The following is a 16,074-nucleotide window of genomic DNA, read 5'->3' on the forward strand; positions in this document are numbered from 1 at the left end:
TTCTGTCGTTGGTTTTAGGGTGATGACTGTTGTTTTTGTATATATCATCAGTTTTTATTGATTTTGTTTTTATTATTATTATTTTTTTAATCTGTTTTGTAGTTGTTTCTTTTCAAGTACGTGTGCACTTTTGTTTCCATCATGTCTAAAAAATGTGCAAACATTGAAACAAATAACGCTGTGAAACGAAACAAAATTGTTGTAGACAATGAATATAATGCATTGTTTGATCATAACAACCCGCGAAAAAGATCATGCAGAAAAAGTTAAGTGCATAATTGTGGAGATGTTATGTCTTTGAATGGTGCATTTACATCTCAAAATTTATTGGTTGAATATCAGTGTTCCTCCGGTGCATCTTCTGTTAACCAATGTGTTATTACGCCTGTGAGCAATGTTGAAGCATTAGATACCAGCCCGTTTAAAAATGAAATATCTGTTTGTGATTGAAAAGGCAAAAACATTATTGGTTTCTCGACTGGCGTTGAAAACTCTGTTGAAAAAAGCTTAGGTGCTAACAATTATAATTTCATGAGTAAAGGTCAAGCCTTTTTCCAAGCAACCAGAAAGGGTGAGTTTTACAATTTGTATAATGATTGTTTCGTTTAGGTTCGATCTTTACCATTTAGCTACTTGCATGTAGTGATTAATTTTTTCTTTCTTTTTGTGTGTTGTCTTTTTAGGGATTATGAAACATTATATGGATTTGGGTGATAAAAATTACAAATGTGTATACTGTGGTGCATTCTTTTGGTTAAAAGAGTCTCTTAAACACACCTGGGAAAAAAATCAACCCATTTTCACTCTATGTTGTCAACAAGGAAAGATTAAATTTTCGACTCCAAAGCCGACACCTGTTTTTTTAGATTCCTTGCTTGATCCAAATGGAGGTAAAAAAAAAGTTTATTATTTCGAGAAAATATTAGAGCTTACAACTCGATGTTTTCATTTACTTCAATGGGAGCAAAAGTTGATAATTCAATTAATGATAGATCAAGTCCTTATATTTTTGAAATTAGTGGCTAAGTTTGTCATTTGATGGGGTCTCTTTTGCCTGTTGATAATGAGTCACCAAAATTTGCTCAATTATATGTTTATGATACGTATAATGAAACACAAAATCATCTAAGGGCTGTTAATTGTGATAGAACAAATGAAAAACTTGATTCAACAATTGTTGAAAACTTGATTAAGATGTTTGATGAGTCAAATGAGCTGGTAAAACTTTTTCGAACAGCGAGAGACAAATTTGAAAATGATGGTTTGGTCAACTTCAAAATGACGTTGTTGGGTAGACAACCAAATGATAGCAAGCAATACGATCAACCAACAAGTGAGGAAATAGGTGGATTAATAGTTGGTGATATAGGTTTGTCAGACTCTAATAGAGATATTATTATAGATTGCAAGAGTGAAGGATTAAAACGTGTTACAAAATTGAATCCAAAATTTATGGCTCTTCAGTATCCTATTCTTTTTCCATATGGTGAAGATGGTTACAGACCGGATTTAAAATGGAATGAAAATTATAACGATCCAAAAATAAAAAGACAAAGAATACCTATGAGAGCTTATATAGCTTATCAGATTCAAGAAAGAGATTCATACTTAACTACTTTGTTAAAAGGAGGTAGACTTTTTTAACAGTATTTAGTAGATTCTTATGCAACGCTTGAAGAAGATAGATTGGATTACATAAGACAAAATCAAAAAAATTTAAGAAGTGAGATTTACAAAGGAATTTATGACGCTATGTCAAGAGGTGACAATGATGCAAATACTTTGGGACAAAAAATTGTTTTGCCAGCTTCGTATACAGGAAGTCCTAGATATATGATTAATAATTATCAAGATGTTATGGCTATTTGTAGAGAACATGGACATCCTAATTTGTTTATAACATTTACCTGTAATGTGAAATGGCAAGAAATTATAAGAGAATTTGAAAAAAAGTTGGGCTACAAACCTGAGGACATACCTGATATAATTTCTAGAATATTTAAAATGAAACTTGATGATATGCTCAATTTTATCAAATCTGGAGAGCCTTTTGGTCAAGTTGAAGCAAGTAAGTTCTAAAAACTTATGACTTTGCTTATCTCGGTTTGGTTTTTTTTTTTTTTTTTTTTTTTCTTTTTTTTTCCTTCAAGAAGCTAACCTTTTTTTTTCGTCAGTTTTTGTTTGTTTCAATTGATTTTCCAAACAGATGTTTGTACAATTGAATTTCAAAAAAGAGGTTTGCCTCATTCTCATATGTTAATATGGTTGAAATCAAATTTCAAATGCTATGTGCCATCTGATATAGATTCAATTATTTGTGCAGAATTACGTGACAAATTTGTTAACCCTCAACTTTATAAGATTGTTAATCAATTTATGATTCATGGTCCATGTGGGCATGTTAATAAAAATTCTCCTTGCATGCGGGAAAATAAGTTCTCCAAAAACTTTCCTAAGCCTTATAAAAATGAAACAATTTTTGAACAAAATGGTTTTCCAATTTATAGGCGTCGGGATGATGATACAAAGTTTGTTATAAAAAATGGAATCAAAATTGATAACAGTTTTGTAGTTCCTTATAATCCTGAACTACTTTTGAGATATAATGTTCATATAAATGTTGAATCCTGTTGTCAATCTATGCTTATAAAATATTTGTTTAAATATGTAAATAAAGGTTCAGATAGAGCACCACTAGCTCTCCAACAAGATCCAAATGATGAAATATTAACATATCTAAATTGTAGATATATATCACCTTATGAAGCCGTTTGAAGATTATTTCAATATTCTATACAATTCATGGAACCTTTTGTCGAGCGATTACCAGTGCATTTACCATTAGAACAGAACATTGTTTTCAATGGTGATCAATCTCTCCAATCAATTATCAAACAAAACGCTTCTAACCATACAATGTTAACAAGTTGGTTTGAAACTAACAAAATTTATAGTGAAGCACGTTCACTTACTTATGCACAATTTCCTTCAAAATTCTTATATGACACACGAGAAAAAATGTGGAAACCTAGAAAACAAAAAGGTTCAATAGGTAGAATAGCATGTGCATCCTGCGTCTGGTGAATTGTATTATCTACGAATGCTTTTAAACTTGAAAAAAGGTGCATTAAACTTCAATGATCTCAAAACTGTTAATGGTATTGTACATCCTTCATATCATATTGCATGTCAATCATTGAGATTGTTAGGAGATGATAAAGAATGGATTGAGGCTTTGTCAAGTGCTATAAATGTAGAGCATCATCTCCTCAATTGAGGCAATTATTTGTTACAATCATTGTATATTGTGATGTGGTAGATCCTGAAACTCTTTTTGATACTCATTGGCAAAACATGTATGATGACATTTTGTACAGCTTGCGCAAAAGTTTTGCAATTCCTGATATGATCATACCGCAAGATGAATTAAAAAATTCTGTGTTGTTTGAATTAGAATTGCTTTTTAACAATGCATCAAGTTCTTTAGCCAAGTATCATTTACCAATGCCTGATACAAGAAAAATGTTAGAAATAAAAAATAAGCTTCTAAGAGAAGAATTAAACTATGATTCCGAAGAATTGTCAAAAAAAACATGCAAATTTAAAATTGCAACTTAATCAAGGTCAAAAACTTATCTACAATTGTGTCATAGATGCTGTGGAAAGAAAAAAAGGTGGTTTGTTTTTTGTTTATGGTCATGGAGGCACTGGAAAAACTTTTTTATGGGAAGTTATCATAAGTAAGCTTAGATCTAAGAAAAAAATTGTTTTAGCTGTGGCATCATCAGGAATAGCTTCGTTGTTATTCCCAGGTGGTAGAACAACACATTCCAGATTTAAAATTCTATTGGTTGTTACTGATTCTTCAATTTGTGCAATAAAAAAGAAAACTCATCTTGCAACATTAGTTGATAAAACAGATTTGATTATATGGGATGAAGCACCGATGAATCACAAACATTGTTTTGAAGCATTAGATAAATCATTTTGTGATATTATGTCCCATTTAAATGATTCACAAGGCAATACTCCATTTGGTGGTAAAACTCTTTTATTAGGTGGTGATTTTCAACAAATATTATCTGGTATACCTGAAGGAAGCAAAGAGGCCATAATAAATGCTTCCTTAAATAGTTCTTATTTATGGTCACGTTTTAAAATATTTTATTTAAAAGAAAACATGAGATTATAAAAAAAAAAAAGGGTTAGACATTGATGAAAAGAGAAGAATAAATGATTTTGCAAATTGGATTTTACAAATAGGTGATGGAAAAATCGGTGAAAACAATTCAAATGATAAAAATACATATCTGATTGAAATACCTAAAGATTTAATAGTTGATTCTTCTGACAACCCAATTTTATCAATTTTTCTTGCAACTTATCCCAATTTTGAATATTCTTATCAAGATTTTGCCTACTTGAGAGAACGTGCTATTATAACACCTCGAAACACAACTGTTACAGATATAAACAATTATATAACTCATTTGTTACCTGGAGATGAACATGTGTTTCTAAGCTATGATTCTTTGTGTTCTTCAAATGGAAATAATGAAAATTTAGAAATATTGTATCCTGTTGAATTTTTGAATAAACTCAATTTCAATGGTTTACCTACACATAACCTAATTTTGAAAATAGGAATGCCAATTATGTTGTTGATAAATTTAAATCAGTCTTTGGGTTTATGTAATGGAACTAGATTAGTAATTACTCAATTATTCAACCAAATTATTGAAGCTAAAATACTTGCTGGAAACAATATTGGTCACAAAGTATTCATTCCGAGAATCACCTTGACAGCAACAGAAAATAAGTGGCCTTTTATTTTTAAAGGACGTCAATTTCCTGTTAGACCATATTTTGCAATGACCATCAACAAAAGTCAAGGGCAATCTTTGAAACAAGTTGGTTTATATCTTCCTAAACCTGTTTTTACCCATGGTCAATTATATGTAGCATTATCTAGAGTTACATCAAAAGAAGGTTTGAAGATTTTGATTTCAGATGGAGACAATAATGTAAACAATTATACTGCAAACATAGTGTTTAAAGATGTATTGCAAAATTTATAAGCAGACTATTTATTTTACTAACCTATGTCTAAACGTTTACATTTTTTATTCAATGTGATTAAAATAGTAGTATAATAATGTTGGTACCATACTTAACTGCTTTGGCCAAAATTTTCTTATATCTAATTACAAATGCCGTTTCAGTTTGCAATTTTGATTATGATAAAATGCTTTGACAAAAAAACTGCGTGTTTTTTACTAAATTCTACCTTATTTTCCCACTTTTGTCCATTCACATTTTACAATTTTTTTCACTTATCATTCACTTTCTTACATTCTTTTCTTTCTTTTGCAGACGTCGTATGAACACTTAAAGAAGACATATCACCTTTGCACTCTCCAAAACAATTGAGGTTGAGATTAAACAAGTGAAATATTGGTTTAAAAAGTTATGCTACAATGTTACTTTCCTTTCTTCTAAAATCAATCTCAAACCATATTTACCTATTCTTTCCTTCTTTTTCACTTTTGCATGTTTTGTCTACATTTGGTTAATAGCATGTTACACGTATGCTTTAATGCAACAATTTAATGGTATGTTTTCTTAACTCTCTTTTCTTGGTTGTCTTGCATTTAAATTCAATGTTTACTAACCCTTCTCTTCAGGGGAATTGGCTGCTACCAATATATATACAAACTATCTTCTTTTTATCTGCTCTGAATACATGCCTAATTCCTTATTTGTCCACTAATGAGTTAAATTGGACATGTGTAAGAGTATCTTCGATGGGAACATCTAGATTTATACTTTTGCATGTCCAACTCAAACCTCTCATTGAACAACCAGAAAATTAGCCATGTGTTTACAACAGGTCAAAATAAGAAAGCCTATGTATATAAATTGGTAGCAACCCATTCCTCTGAAGAGAAAAGATGGAAATGATGATTATTTCTCCAAATCATTGAGGCTGAAATAACTCAGCAAACTATATCTTTGTATTACACAGAGACACCAAACTAACTATATCTGATCCATCTTTTTACACGATTTCAATCAACCTGTTTAATTGAATTCTATCCTTTACACCAAAATATGTAAACAATGATATCAAATTTTGAAACCAAATAATGACATTACTATGCTTCCAATTTGATTCGCTCATGCAAACTATTAACTTCTTTTGCAATTACTTTTATTTCAACATATTCCACTTTTTTACAATCCTCCAATACTTTTCCTTGCATCACCAATCAGTCATAGGTCAATATATCCAATATGTTCTCTCAATCACACTCTTCCACATTAATTCAGTTATACATAACTATTTACATAATTTCTAATTATAAAACATTACACTCCAAAAAAATGTTGGTTCAAATATCATTTGGATATATGTTCTCAGCTTTTTAACACATTTTCAATGGTGGCCTTCCAAATGTTACAATTGAAGTCATCGAATTTGATTACTCTCCTCCCTCAATCATCCTCATTTTGTCGTAAGTCACTCACAATTACTCAATCGTTTTAATCCATATCAAATACAATTTCTACTTTTTAACATATTTTTCTAATATTTGGACATTGCTTGGTTTGGTTTATCAAATGGTGCATAAAATTTCATATGTGCGGACTTCTTTGGTTTGAAACCCTTAGGTGGCTACAAGTTTTTGCTGTTTTCGATTTCATTGAAATTCATTTTTTTTCCTCGCGTGATTTAGCGTTTTCTGGTAAGTTTTACATATTTTTCAGTGTGCCTAATTTACTTTCTTTTTTGTGATTTTCAATTTGCAGGTAGATTTTGTGTTTGAATTTTTTTTTTTTTTATGTGATTTTGCGGGTTTTAGAGCCTTGAATTATGCATCCTAAACTGATACTACATATTGAATTGTTTACATTACACTAAATATTTCGTTTTTTAATATCAGGTTTGGGTGCCCCGCTCAATGTAGCAACACAAAAAATTATCCTCAGTCGCTATTTATTCGCCTCGTTGTAAGTTTATTGATCCCAAATTCTTTAGTCTAATAAATTGCATCTATCTTCTTTTATGTATTTATACTGATACGTGCATGATCAAGGTCACTAAAGTTGCAAGAATTTCTGGGGCACCACTTAGTATGGGGGTGGAGTCAGTCGACTTGAATCCCAAGAGGTTTGACAAAGGTATTTATAAATTTTTTTTTTCAGTTTTGTTATTGTGTTGTTCGGTTGCTCTTAATCTTGACAATGAATTTGGTTTTGTAATGATATGTGAATTCTTGAGATTTTTCAAATTGATTAGATCATGCCTTTTACTTTTGTTTCGATACGCCAAAAAATTAAAAATTTCGGAATTAACAAGTGTAGAATTTGGCTGTGTAAATCCATAATATTTTATACTTTCACCAGGTTAACACTTTGGTAATGAATACAGTGCATTCTTTAATAAGATTTGTTATCATCCCTTCATTGTTAATATCCTTTTAGTATCTTGCACATAGAAGCAAAGTGAAAAGTTTCGACTGTGGATTCCAAGAGCATTTTGAAAGTAGTATACTTTTCCATATGTGGTTTTTCTCTGATCGTGTTCTAACTGATCATTGCAGTTGAAATATTTGACGGCTACGTTACTAACAAAGCAAAGACTGAGCCATGGTGAGACACAAGCTTTCGGCACACCCTGCAGATTGGTGGTAGGATTTGAAAATTAATATGGTATTCCTATATTTTTGTTTCTTTTTCATTTCAGTTATTATCCTAGCTGATTTCAGTAGAGTTTGATTGCTGGTTGGAGCTATAAGCTCTTTGTCCTGTTTTACCAATTAAAATTTGGGGCTTTTTAGACATGTTCCAAACCATGGTTTAACCAAAGATTAGAGATAGTCTCGAGATATTTTTAACTGAAGTGATGCACTTTTGAGCTTTAAGTAGATGTTCCAAGTCATTGTCTAATTTAAGCATACATGCTTAGCGTCATCCAATATAACTTATTCAAGGATTAAAATGTTCTGATTTGGTGTAGGTAGTCTTGGTTTAGCAAATTGGCAACGAGATTGCACTCCTCACTACGTTGTAAGTTCGGCTGACTCATTCTATAAGAATCGTTTCAATTTATGTTTACAGTTTCCATTTAGTGTAATCCCTCTGCTCAATTTCTTTTCAAAATTGATTTCTATTCCAATTTCACAATGTTTATATTTTTCACCATGTTGGAAGTTTTAGGGTCTATGATTTTCATTTTTAGTGATGAATGTCCATTTATAGCTATTATTTTTTTAATTTAGATCCTTCAAGTTCGAAGCATTGGTGATGGAAATAAATTTGTTGCAATGAATTACAACTCATAAACAAATGTTTCCTGATGTGGTAAAATGGTTTTACCAAGTCTTCTTCCTTATAGGTAATAGATCATCTATTATATATAATATGGACTGAATTTGTTTCCTTCATAAACAATTTCTGAAATTCTTTTTCTATTTCTCTCATAATTTCAGTCAACGATGCTAAGCAAAACGAAAACAAACCCATCAGATTAAGGAAGTCCAATCCTACTTATTGTTCCTTATTCTAGATAGTGTTGTAAGTATATTTTCCACATGTATGTAAATAGTATGGCATATCATATATACATTTAAAACTTTTTACATGTTTTGTACAATTTGAAAACCCGCAGCATCACGCGGGCACTCTTGCTAGTTACAACTAAAACACAAGTTTTTGCATGACATTGCAATGTTTTATAAATATTGTATTAAGTAGCTATTTGACCCAAATTAGAGGGTGCAAAATGTAATTTACTCTAATTTTAGTTTTATGGTAAAATTCTCTGAATGACAAAAAATGTCAATTCAAATTATTGATTAGAAGAATTTTTGTAGCATGCGGCGTCAAATTCACAATCCAATACTTTTATATGCAACTATCAAATAGAAAAGATTACATTGCAATGTATTAGTTTTAATTTTAAAGTAAAATTCTATGAACGACAGACTGTTAATCTAAACTGCTGATTAAAAAGATGTTGGTAGCGATGTCTAATTCACAGTCCGCTAGTATAATATTCCACTACCTCACAAAATACATGACACTTCAATGTCGCATACAAATGAATTTAGATTATTGTGGCAATAGTCTCTGAATAGTTACAAAATAATCGGTATTGAACCATGTTTGTAATTGTTCCCATGAGGAATGTATTTGGATAATATGCAAGCTTTGCATAAAAAATTGTATGATCTTTCATATTTGCTGCAGATAAAGTACCATATGACTTGTTTTAGGGAAATAACAATGAAATTAAATTAGAAGAAGGAAAAAAAAAAACAGGTTTCTGAAACAAGATTATAAAGTTACAAGTTCATAGAATATAATAATGACCTAGGTTGCAGCTCTGCTTGATGGAGGGGAGGGCAATGCCGTGAGAGTCGAATTCTTGTTGGGTGTTCAGGTAACTGCTCTCTTTTGCTACATCTTTAAGCCCCCACACAGTAGATGATGATCTTTTTGCAGTGTTCTTTTCTTTGTAACTACAGATGAGGATCTAAATGACAGGTCAGTGGACAGTAGACACTGGTAAAGATGCAGTCGTGGCAAAGATGAACCGGTTCATCCGGAGAAGAATGAAGACTTGTGGTATACACAAGGCAGAAAAGGAATTTACGATTCATCCGAAACTTCTGCAAAAAACTTTACCAGGATCCATTATATGCTCTCTCATGATCTAGAAGGGAAAATAAGAATTCCAGCAGCGAAGTAGGCTGATTTTCTTAGCCATTTACTATCATCTCCATTAATATATCATTCCAAGATTCTATAGGTCCTGGTAAGCACCAATGCAAACATTCAGTCTGAAGCTTCGCATTTTTGCCTTGTTCAAATGGATGATACTGTCTATATGGACCTGGATGTCCATCAGGCCTCAACAAAGAAAGTTGGAAAAGGTCAAGGAGTTTGAGATTCACCCCATGTTTAGAAGCTTCTGCAGCTGCCTTCTGAAACTCCTCTAGTTCAATGTTACGCAGAATCTTATTTACTTCCTTCACTTCAACCTCACCTTCTTTAGCTGGGGCCGTTCTGTTGCAATTTCCCCCAGTATTCCACTCCCCGCCCTCAAAGTGATCAGGCGTGGATGTTCTAAAAAAGATTGTGCCCTTGTAATCTGACTTTACTATAAAGTTCATCACAAAGCTCAGGGCTTTGCGATAAGAAAAATCAAACCCCAACTCTGTCAGATTCCTTTTAGGACAGTAATGGCATCCCAGAACTTCATTGCCCTCGTAGTAGATTGCAGTTTTGAGAAACCATTTCCCTGTTGAAATTACCATGTAGTCCCAACCATGGTACTCATCCACCCATTTCTTATCAAGCTTGTCAAGATGCAGCTCAACTTCAGATGATGCCACACCATCAAAGTCTTCAAAAATAGCAGCTTCGACAAGGTATGGGGACCAAACAACTGCGACACTAAAATTGTAAGAGGGGAAGTGCCATCTTCTGGACCTGTAATCCTTGTCATGGTACACTTGGACGGCTTGTTCAACCTGAAGGACAATGTTTCAATCAAATTTGAAACAACCTCTTAAAAGAAGTTAAATTCTAGGCTTAAACGGTATAATAAGCAACCATTTATTCTATCAACCCAGAATCTCAAACATTAAAGATGGCATGTTGTAAACAGATGAACCATGGACCAAAATTCCAGAGACAAAAGTAAGAAATAAATCTACACTTATTTTTTTACAGCTATAGTGGAAACTATATGCGTGCAGGTGTGCACGCACAGACAGGGATAGAGGGTTGGAAAACAACTTTATACCACCTCAATTAACTTTTCTAGATAAAACAATTTCACTGGCAAATATTTGTATACCATGGCCCTATATCTGTATATGTTTATATTTCCCTTCTATACTTCATGTTGTGGGGTTGCTCAACCCCAATGAAGGCACAATGACTGGTGCAGCTATAAAGTGGGTAAGCTGGGAAAAGTGCAAAATCAAAATATTACGGAAGTTCTAGTGAACTGAGATCAACAGACGAGCGAACACTAGCTATAATGCTTAAAGAAGTTCTTCACCAGTTATTTGAAACTTTATCAGAATTAGTCCCAAACATTCTCAAGGGGATCGGAAACTAAAGGTTTGTTTATGATCAAAAGTTATTGACCTTGATCTATGATGAACTAACTTGACTTTAGATGATAACTTATTCAAGTTCAGTAGAAGAGGCAGACAAACCCTGAAAATGTATTACTTGAAGATAGGAAGGGTAGCAAGGGAAGTATCTGACTGAAATAAACACATTCTCCACATCCTAACACGTTAAGCTTCTAGGAGAAATGGAGGCTTTAGCATTTAGGATATGGAGGGTTATTTTCTTTTTTGTGTTTCCACACTAAACCTTCTGTTCATTTATCCAAAGCCAACATTTATATGTGATTTAAGAATTTTAATACATACTGTTGAGAGCATGCACAGCAACGACTGGATATGGTTGCGAGATATCGAATCACCAATCAACGCCCATGATTTATTCCTCATCATTTCAAGGAATCTCCCTGGATCAAATTTTGGTATATCACAGTATCGTGGCTTCCACTTCCAGTACAGATACCCTGTATCAGGCCGTCCATTCCTTATGCAATTCTGAGGGTTTTCAATCGTGGGGCAGCTCTCGTTGTAAGCTGCACCCGAAGTACTTGGAATCCAATCCCCAATGAAAATATCACACTTTCCTGCACAGGTGCGCAAACTTTATTTCCATTGAAAACTCACTCACTCAATGCAATTACAATTGAATTTACTATCTGAAATGACAGATTCCAGGAAGAGTAAAAGGGGCATTCAACTAATAGTATCAAAATAATTAGCGGAATAACAAAACATTAACCGAAATGATACCAAGAAAGAAAAACTATACCGAAAACCATCAAAAATTCCCAAGCTGCAGATCTCAAGTAAACTAAATTTCAATCATACAGAAAAACTTTCCAATAACAGCAATTCTCTCCAAACTAAATTCTCATGCATACAATACAAAAATAGAAAAACCAACAAGAACCCATTAAAGAGAATCCAAGTATTACCATTTGATGGAGCTATCTGGTCCTGATCACCATCTTCTGGAACTAGCCCAGATATTGGCGGCTCTGAATCCACAGTTTTCTCAGGAAAATGGGTTTCTTTCTCGGGAAATTGTGTTTCTTTTCCAGGAAAAGGTATCTCATCGTGATCTTCGTTTTGTGGAAACTGCACAGCAATTGGCTGCTCTGAATCCGCAGTTTTCTCAGGAAAAGGGGCTTCTAATTTGGGCGAGAACCTATTGGAGGTGGAGAGAAAGAGACGAAAAGCAAGACCCATCAGAAGAATTGCAACTCCAAACTTCACTACCAAATGCTTGTGCTTGTGATTGAACCAGTGCATCCAATTCAGCTTCATTGCATTCACTGCTTGCTTGTTGCTCTCTCTCCCCCTCTCTCTCAATGTAGTGGGTGAATGATCGTTTGATTGGGACTAGAAACAGATTAAAACTTTTGAGATGTAAGATTGGATTTTGGATCGAAGAGGGGTTTTCTTGTGGTGTGGTTTTAGGATTTTTTTGGCCGCTTTGGATACTCGTTGGTTCAGTGTGGACTCTAGTAATTTTTTTTTGGTTTAAGTGGGAGTGGGAAAGGAATCCTCTCTAAATCCCTTCTACCAAATTCACCAAATTCTTAAATTTGGGTCTTTGAAATTTAATCTAACAGTTAAAATTATTATAACTTTTAAAGGGTCTCCTGTTTGTAGCCGTCTGATCAAATTTCAAGGGTTCGAATTTGGAAATTGGGTGGATTTTGTGGATGGGATTCGGAGAGGATCCCTTTTCATGGGAGTGAAGATAAAGTGAGTAAACCATGAGCTGGTGATCCAGTGGTCATGGGCGTAAAGATAAAGTGAGTAAACATGAGCTAGTGATCCAGTGGTAAAGATGTCACACCTAAATCCGAAAATAAGGATGATAATTGAAAGAGGGCATGAATACTATCTTAGTAAAAAAAATTGTAATATTACGACAAAAGTATGATGAAACCAGAGCCATCTAAAATTTCATTTAGATCTGTTTATTTAATACATCTTGAGTTTAAAGAGTTCAACTCTTACAACACACTTTTAAGATACTAAGACACTTTATTCTAAGTACAACTAGGAACCAACACATATATGATATGGCTATTCATTTAGAGATGAATCATCATCCTGTTCCACAATACCGATACCTGCAATAGCTAATAGGGTGTGAGCATTTCATGCACAGTATGAACCATATACCCTTCAAGTTCATTTATCACAGTTAATCAAAGTGTCATGCATCAAACAATACGGTAAAATACAAATGATATGACAAAGAAGTACCCATGAACTCACTCCCTTCTAATCCCGCTAACCTATATTTATGGCATCCAAACTTGCACATCCCATACCATGCTTATACCACTTGGTTTCGAACACCATAGAATATAAGTTAACTCTCATTCCTCCTTTAACCCCGAATTTTATTAGTAGTTTTAGTTTCATTAATATAGGTCATTCCCCTGAAGCCCAACTATATGTTCAAGCCCTTCCCCCGACGCTTGAACATATAAAAGTTTCCAACACTTTGTTTAACCAAAACTTTACACAACCTAACACTTGACTCTGTATCATGTAATGCAATCTGAGCATTTCAATTTCACAAATACAATTGTAAACCTCAACATATTCAATCCAGCAACTCTACATAGCTCAACCATTCATCAAAACACAATAACATTTAACATAGTCGATATATAAAATACACCAGAGAGGAAACTATCAACCCATAACACAGCCATGACAATCAAATGATTCAATTTCATACAAGCATTTTATTACTACTGTATTAGGTATAATTACTAATATCACAAAGATTAAACATGATATAGACCTATCATCGGGAAATAGAGTCCTTACCTCGTGTCTAGCTAACTAGAATACCTTTCTAAGCCTCTGAAGTGTCCGGAGTCACTCCCAGGCCTAAAATCATATAAGTAATAATAAAAGTTAGTATAAAACTGAAATGAAGATTCAATTTCAGCCTATCAAAAGTTTACCCAAATATACCCTTCTGTCACAATCTCGTGATGAACCAAGTTTAAGTCCCCATATTATGACCCCATTTTCATCCCTCAAAACTCCATGGGAAAATGATGAAATTACTTGGATTTTAAAGCTTAACAAACCTAGTTTCTAATCTAATAAGAGTTTCTCAAAACGGATTTAAGAGGAGAAAATAATCAAGCTCCAGAGTTAATTTCACAAACAGTTTTTCTGCAAAGAATCTGCAGATTTCCAAATTCTTTTCAAATTTTCAAATCATATTTTTCCATAGAAGATCTTAACCAAAATTGGTGAAATAAATTGGGTTTTGTTCCTTGTCATGTTTAATTTCAAATATATAAGAAGACTTTTTAAAAATGTGTAATGGATTCAGGGAAAACAAGAGCCAAAGTGAGGCTTACAAACTGTAGTTTTCTAGAAATAAAAGTTGCAGTGGTAAGAAAATAGAAAATTAACTAATTTGAGCTAACTTTTTCTACCAATTGAAGAGCACACCAGGCACACTCTCTGCTCCCTTCTTTCCGTTTTCCTACTTTTCCCTCTCCAAAACCTCTCGCTCTCCTCTAGTTTTTCAGTGAGAGTTAGAAATACTCTCTAACCCCATCATTACATCTCTGTTTTAGAATGCTTACTCACCCCTGTAGACTACCCACATCACCCCAAAATTTATGAACAAAATCAGATTATCTTGGTTCCCCACCATGTGATGGTTGGGAAGAAGAGGAAAAGTTTGGGATGTCTACAAGTATATCTCATCCTTTGTCTGTTTTTATTTATTTATTTTTATTTAATATTTAAAAGCTAAAATAATTTTACTCCTATAATTTACACACACACACACACACACATATACATATATATATACATATACATATATATATATATATATATATATTCCAAGTGTTACAAAAGGTTGGATTGCGAGGCTTCTTTCAAATTAAAAATTGGAGGTCTCGAGTTTGAAACCGGCTGCTAGTATGGAAGCCAAACTTATGGCCAGGGAAGGCTGGAATGTCTCTATGAGTCTTTTCGGCCATCGGAAGGGGTGGATAACCGTGACTTTTCACCAGTTGTCCCTCTTTAAAAATAATAATAATAAATAAAAAATTAAAAAAATTAAAAAAAAAGAAGATAAAGTGAGTAAATCCAGTGATTAATTACTTTTAGAGCATATAAACTAATTATTAACAAAATTCTCTTAAAACAAGTGAAAATATAATTGGATTGTTTATATCAAAATAAAATTTTGGATAGTAACATAATTTTGCACAAATTAAATTTTGTTGTATTTTTTTTCACTTATGTCACATCCCGGCCCGGGGCAGATCACTTCCCGGGCCCGCTCCACCACCGTAGCACGATATTGTCCTCTTTGGGCTTACCATTCCCTCACGATTTTGTTTTTGGGAACTCACGAGCAACTTCCCAGTGGGTCACCCATCATGGGATTGCTCTAGCCCCCTTCTCGCTTAACTTCGAAGTTCCTACGGAACTCAAAGCCAGTGAGCTCCCAAAAGGCCTCGTGCTAGGTAGGATAGGAATATACATATAAGGATCACTCCCCTGGGTGATGTGGGATGTCACAATCCACCCCCCTTAGGGGCCCGACGTCCTCGCCGGCACACCACGGCCAAGGTTAGGCTCTAATACCAAATTGTCTCATCCCGGCCCAGGGGGGACCATTTCTCGGGCCCACTCCACCACCGTAGCACGATATTGTCCGCTTTGGGCTTACCATTCCGTCACGGTTTTGTTTTTGGGAACTCACGAGCAACTTCCCAGTGGGTCACCCATCATGGGATTGCTCTAGCCCCCTTCTCGCTTAACTTCGAAGTTCCTACGGAACTCAAAGCCAGTGAGCTCCCAAAAGGCCTCGTGCTAGGTAGGATAGGAATATAAATATAAGGATCACTTCCTTGGGTGATGTGGGATGTCACAACTTACATATCATCATAGCATATCT

General features: G+C 33.8%; 2 protein-coding genes, 1 long non-coding RNA gene, 1 other non-coding gene and 1 pseudogene across 5 annotated transcripts; 3 read left to right on the plus strand and 2 right to left on the minus strand.

Annotated features, from left to right (window-relative positions):
* The first annotated feature begins 291 nt into the window (after window positions 1-291).
* Window positions 292-1,697, plus strand: LOC148691196 (uncharacterized; annotated as a pseudogene).
* A 55-nt stretch (window positions 1,698-1,752) lies between these two features.
* On the plus strand, window positions 1,753-5,078 carry LOC148691197 (uncharacterized). Its single transcript, XM_088683938.1, has 2 exons — window positions 1,753-2,068; window positions 4,411-5,078. Exons 1-2 carry the CDS (start codon window positions 1,753-1,755, stop codon window positions 5,076-5,078), a joined length of 984 nt encoding a protein of 327 aa, XP_088540064.1.
* Window positions 5,079-5,951: 873 nt separating this feature from the next.
* Window positions 5,952-6,054, plus strand: LOC137714040 (small nucleolar RNA Z103). Its single transcript, XR_011065381.2, has one exon. It is a non-coding gene; the product is annotated as a small nucleolar RNA Z103 (small nucleolar RNA).
* Window positions 6,055-9,212: 3,158 nt separating this feature from the next.
* On the minus strand, window positions 9,213-12,652 carry LOC137713335 (protein trichome birefringence-like 23). Its single transcript, XM_068452622.2, has 3 exons — window positions 12,083-12,652; window positions 11,457-11,731; window positions 9,213-10,538 (listed from the first exon to the last, which is right to left on the minus strand). Exons 1-3 carry the CDS (start codon window positions 12,432-12,434, stop codon window positions 9,765-9,767), a joined length of 1,401 nt encoding a protein of 466 aa, XP_068308723.2. The 5' UTR covers window positions 12,435-12,652; the 3' UTR covers window positions 9,213-9,764.
* Window positions 12,653-13,070: 418 nt separating this feature from the next.
* LOC148691198 (uncharacterized) lies at window positions 13,071-14,782 on the minus strand. Of its 2 annotated transcripts, none has more exons than XR_015955520.1 (3): window positions 14,582-14,782; window positions 13,965-14,027; window positions 13,071-13,261 (listed from the first exon to the last, which is right to left on the minus strand). It is a non-coding gene; the product is annotated as an uncharacterized LOC148691198 (long non-coding RNA). The 2 variants fall into 2 exon arrangements; XR_015955519.1 differs by having other exon boundaries at window positions 13,071-13,252; window positions 14,582-14,781.
* Window positions 14,783-16,074: the final 1,292 nt, after the last annotated feature.

Source organism: Pyrus communis, chromosome 14, assembly GCF_041283825.1.
Source record: "Pyrus communis isolate YQ-2024b chromosome 14, ASM4128382v1, whole genome shotgun sequence".
In the NCBI taxonomy this organism is placed as follows: Eukaryota; Viridiplantae; Streptophyta; class Magnoliopsida; order Rosales; family Rosaceae; genus Pyrus; species Pyrus communis.

What these genes read in the sequence shown, in the direction of transcription:
- LOC148691197 (XM_088683938.1), top strand. Translation starts at nt 1,753, where the DNA reads ATGTCAAGAGGTGACAATGATGCAAATACTTTGGGACAAAAAATTGTT. An exon ending in TTTTGGTCAAGTTGAAGCAA is followed by an intron (nt 2,069 to 4,410) that starts GTAAGTTCTAAA and finishes ATTCTTATCAAG; the next exon opens with ATTTTGCCTACTTGAGAGAA.
- LOC137713335 (XM_068452622.2), bottom strand. Translation starts at nt 12,434, where the DNA reads ATGAAGCTGAATTGGATGCACTGGTTCAATCACAAGCACAAGCATTTG. An exon ending in CCAGATAGCTCCATCAAATG is followed by an intron (nt 11,732 to 12,082) that starts GTAATACTTGGA and finishes GCACCTGTGCAG; the next exon opens with GAAAGTGTGATATTTTCATT. An exon ending in TGCTGTGCATGCTCTCAACA is followed by an intron (nt 10,539 to 11,456) that starts GTATGTATTAAA and finishes ATTGTCCTTCAG; the next exon opens with GTTGAACAAGCCGTCCAAGT.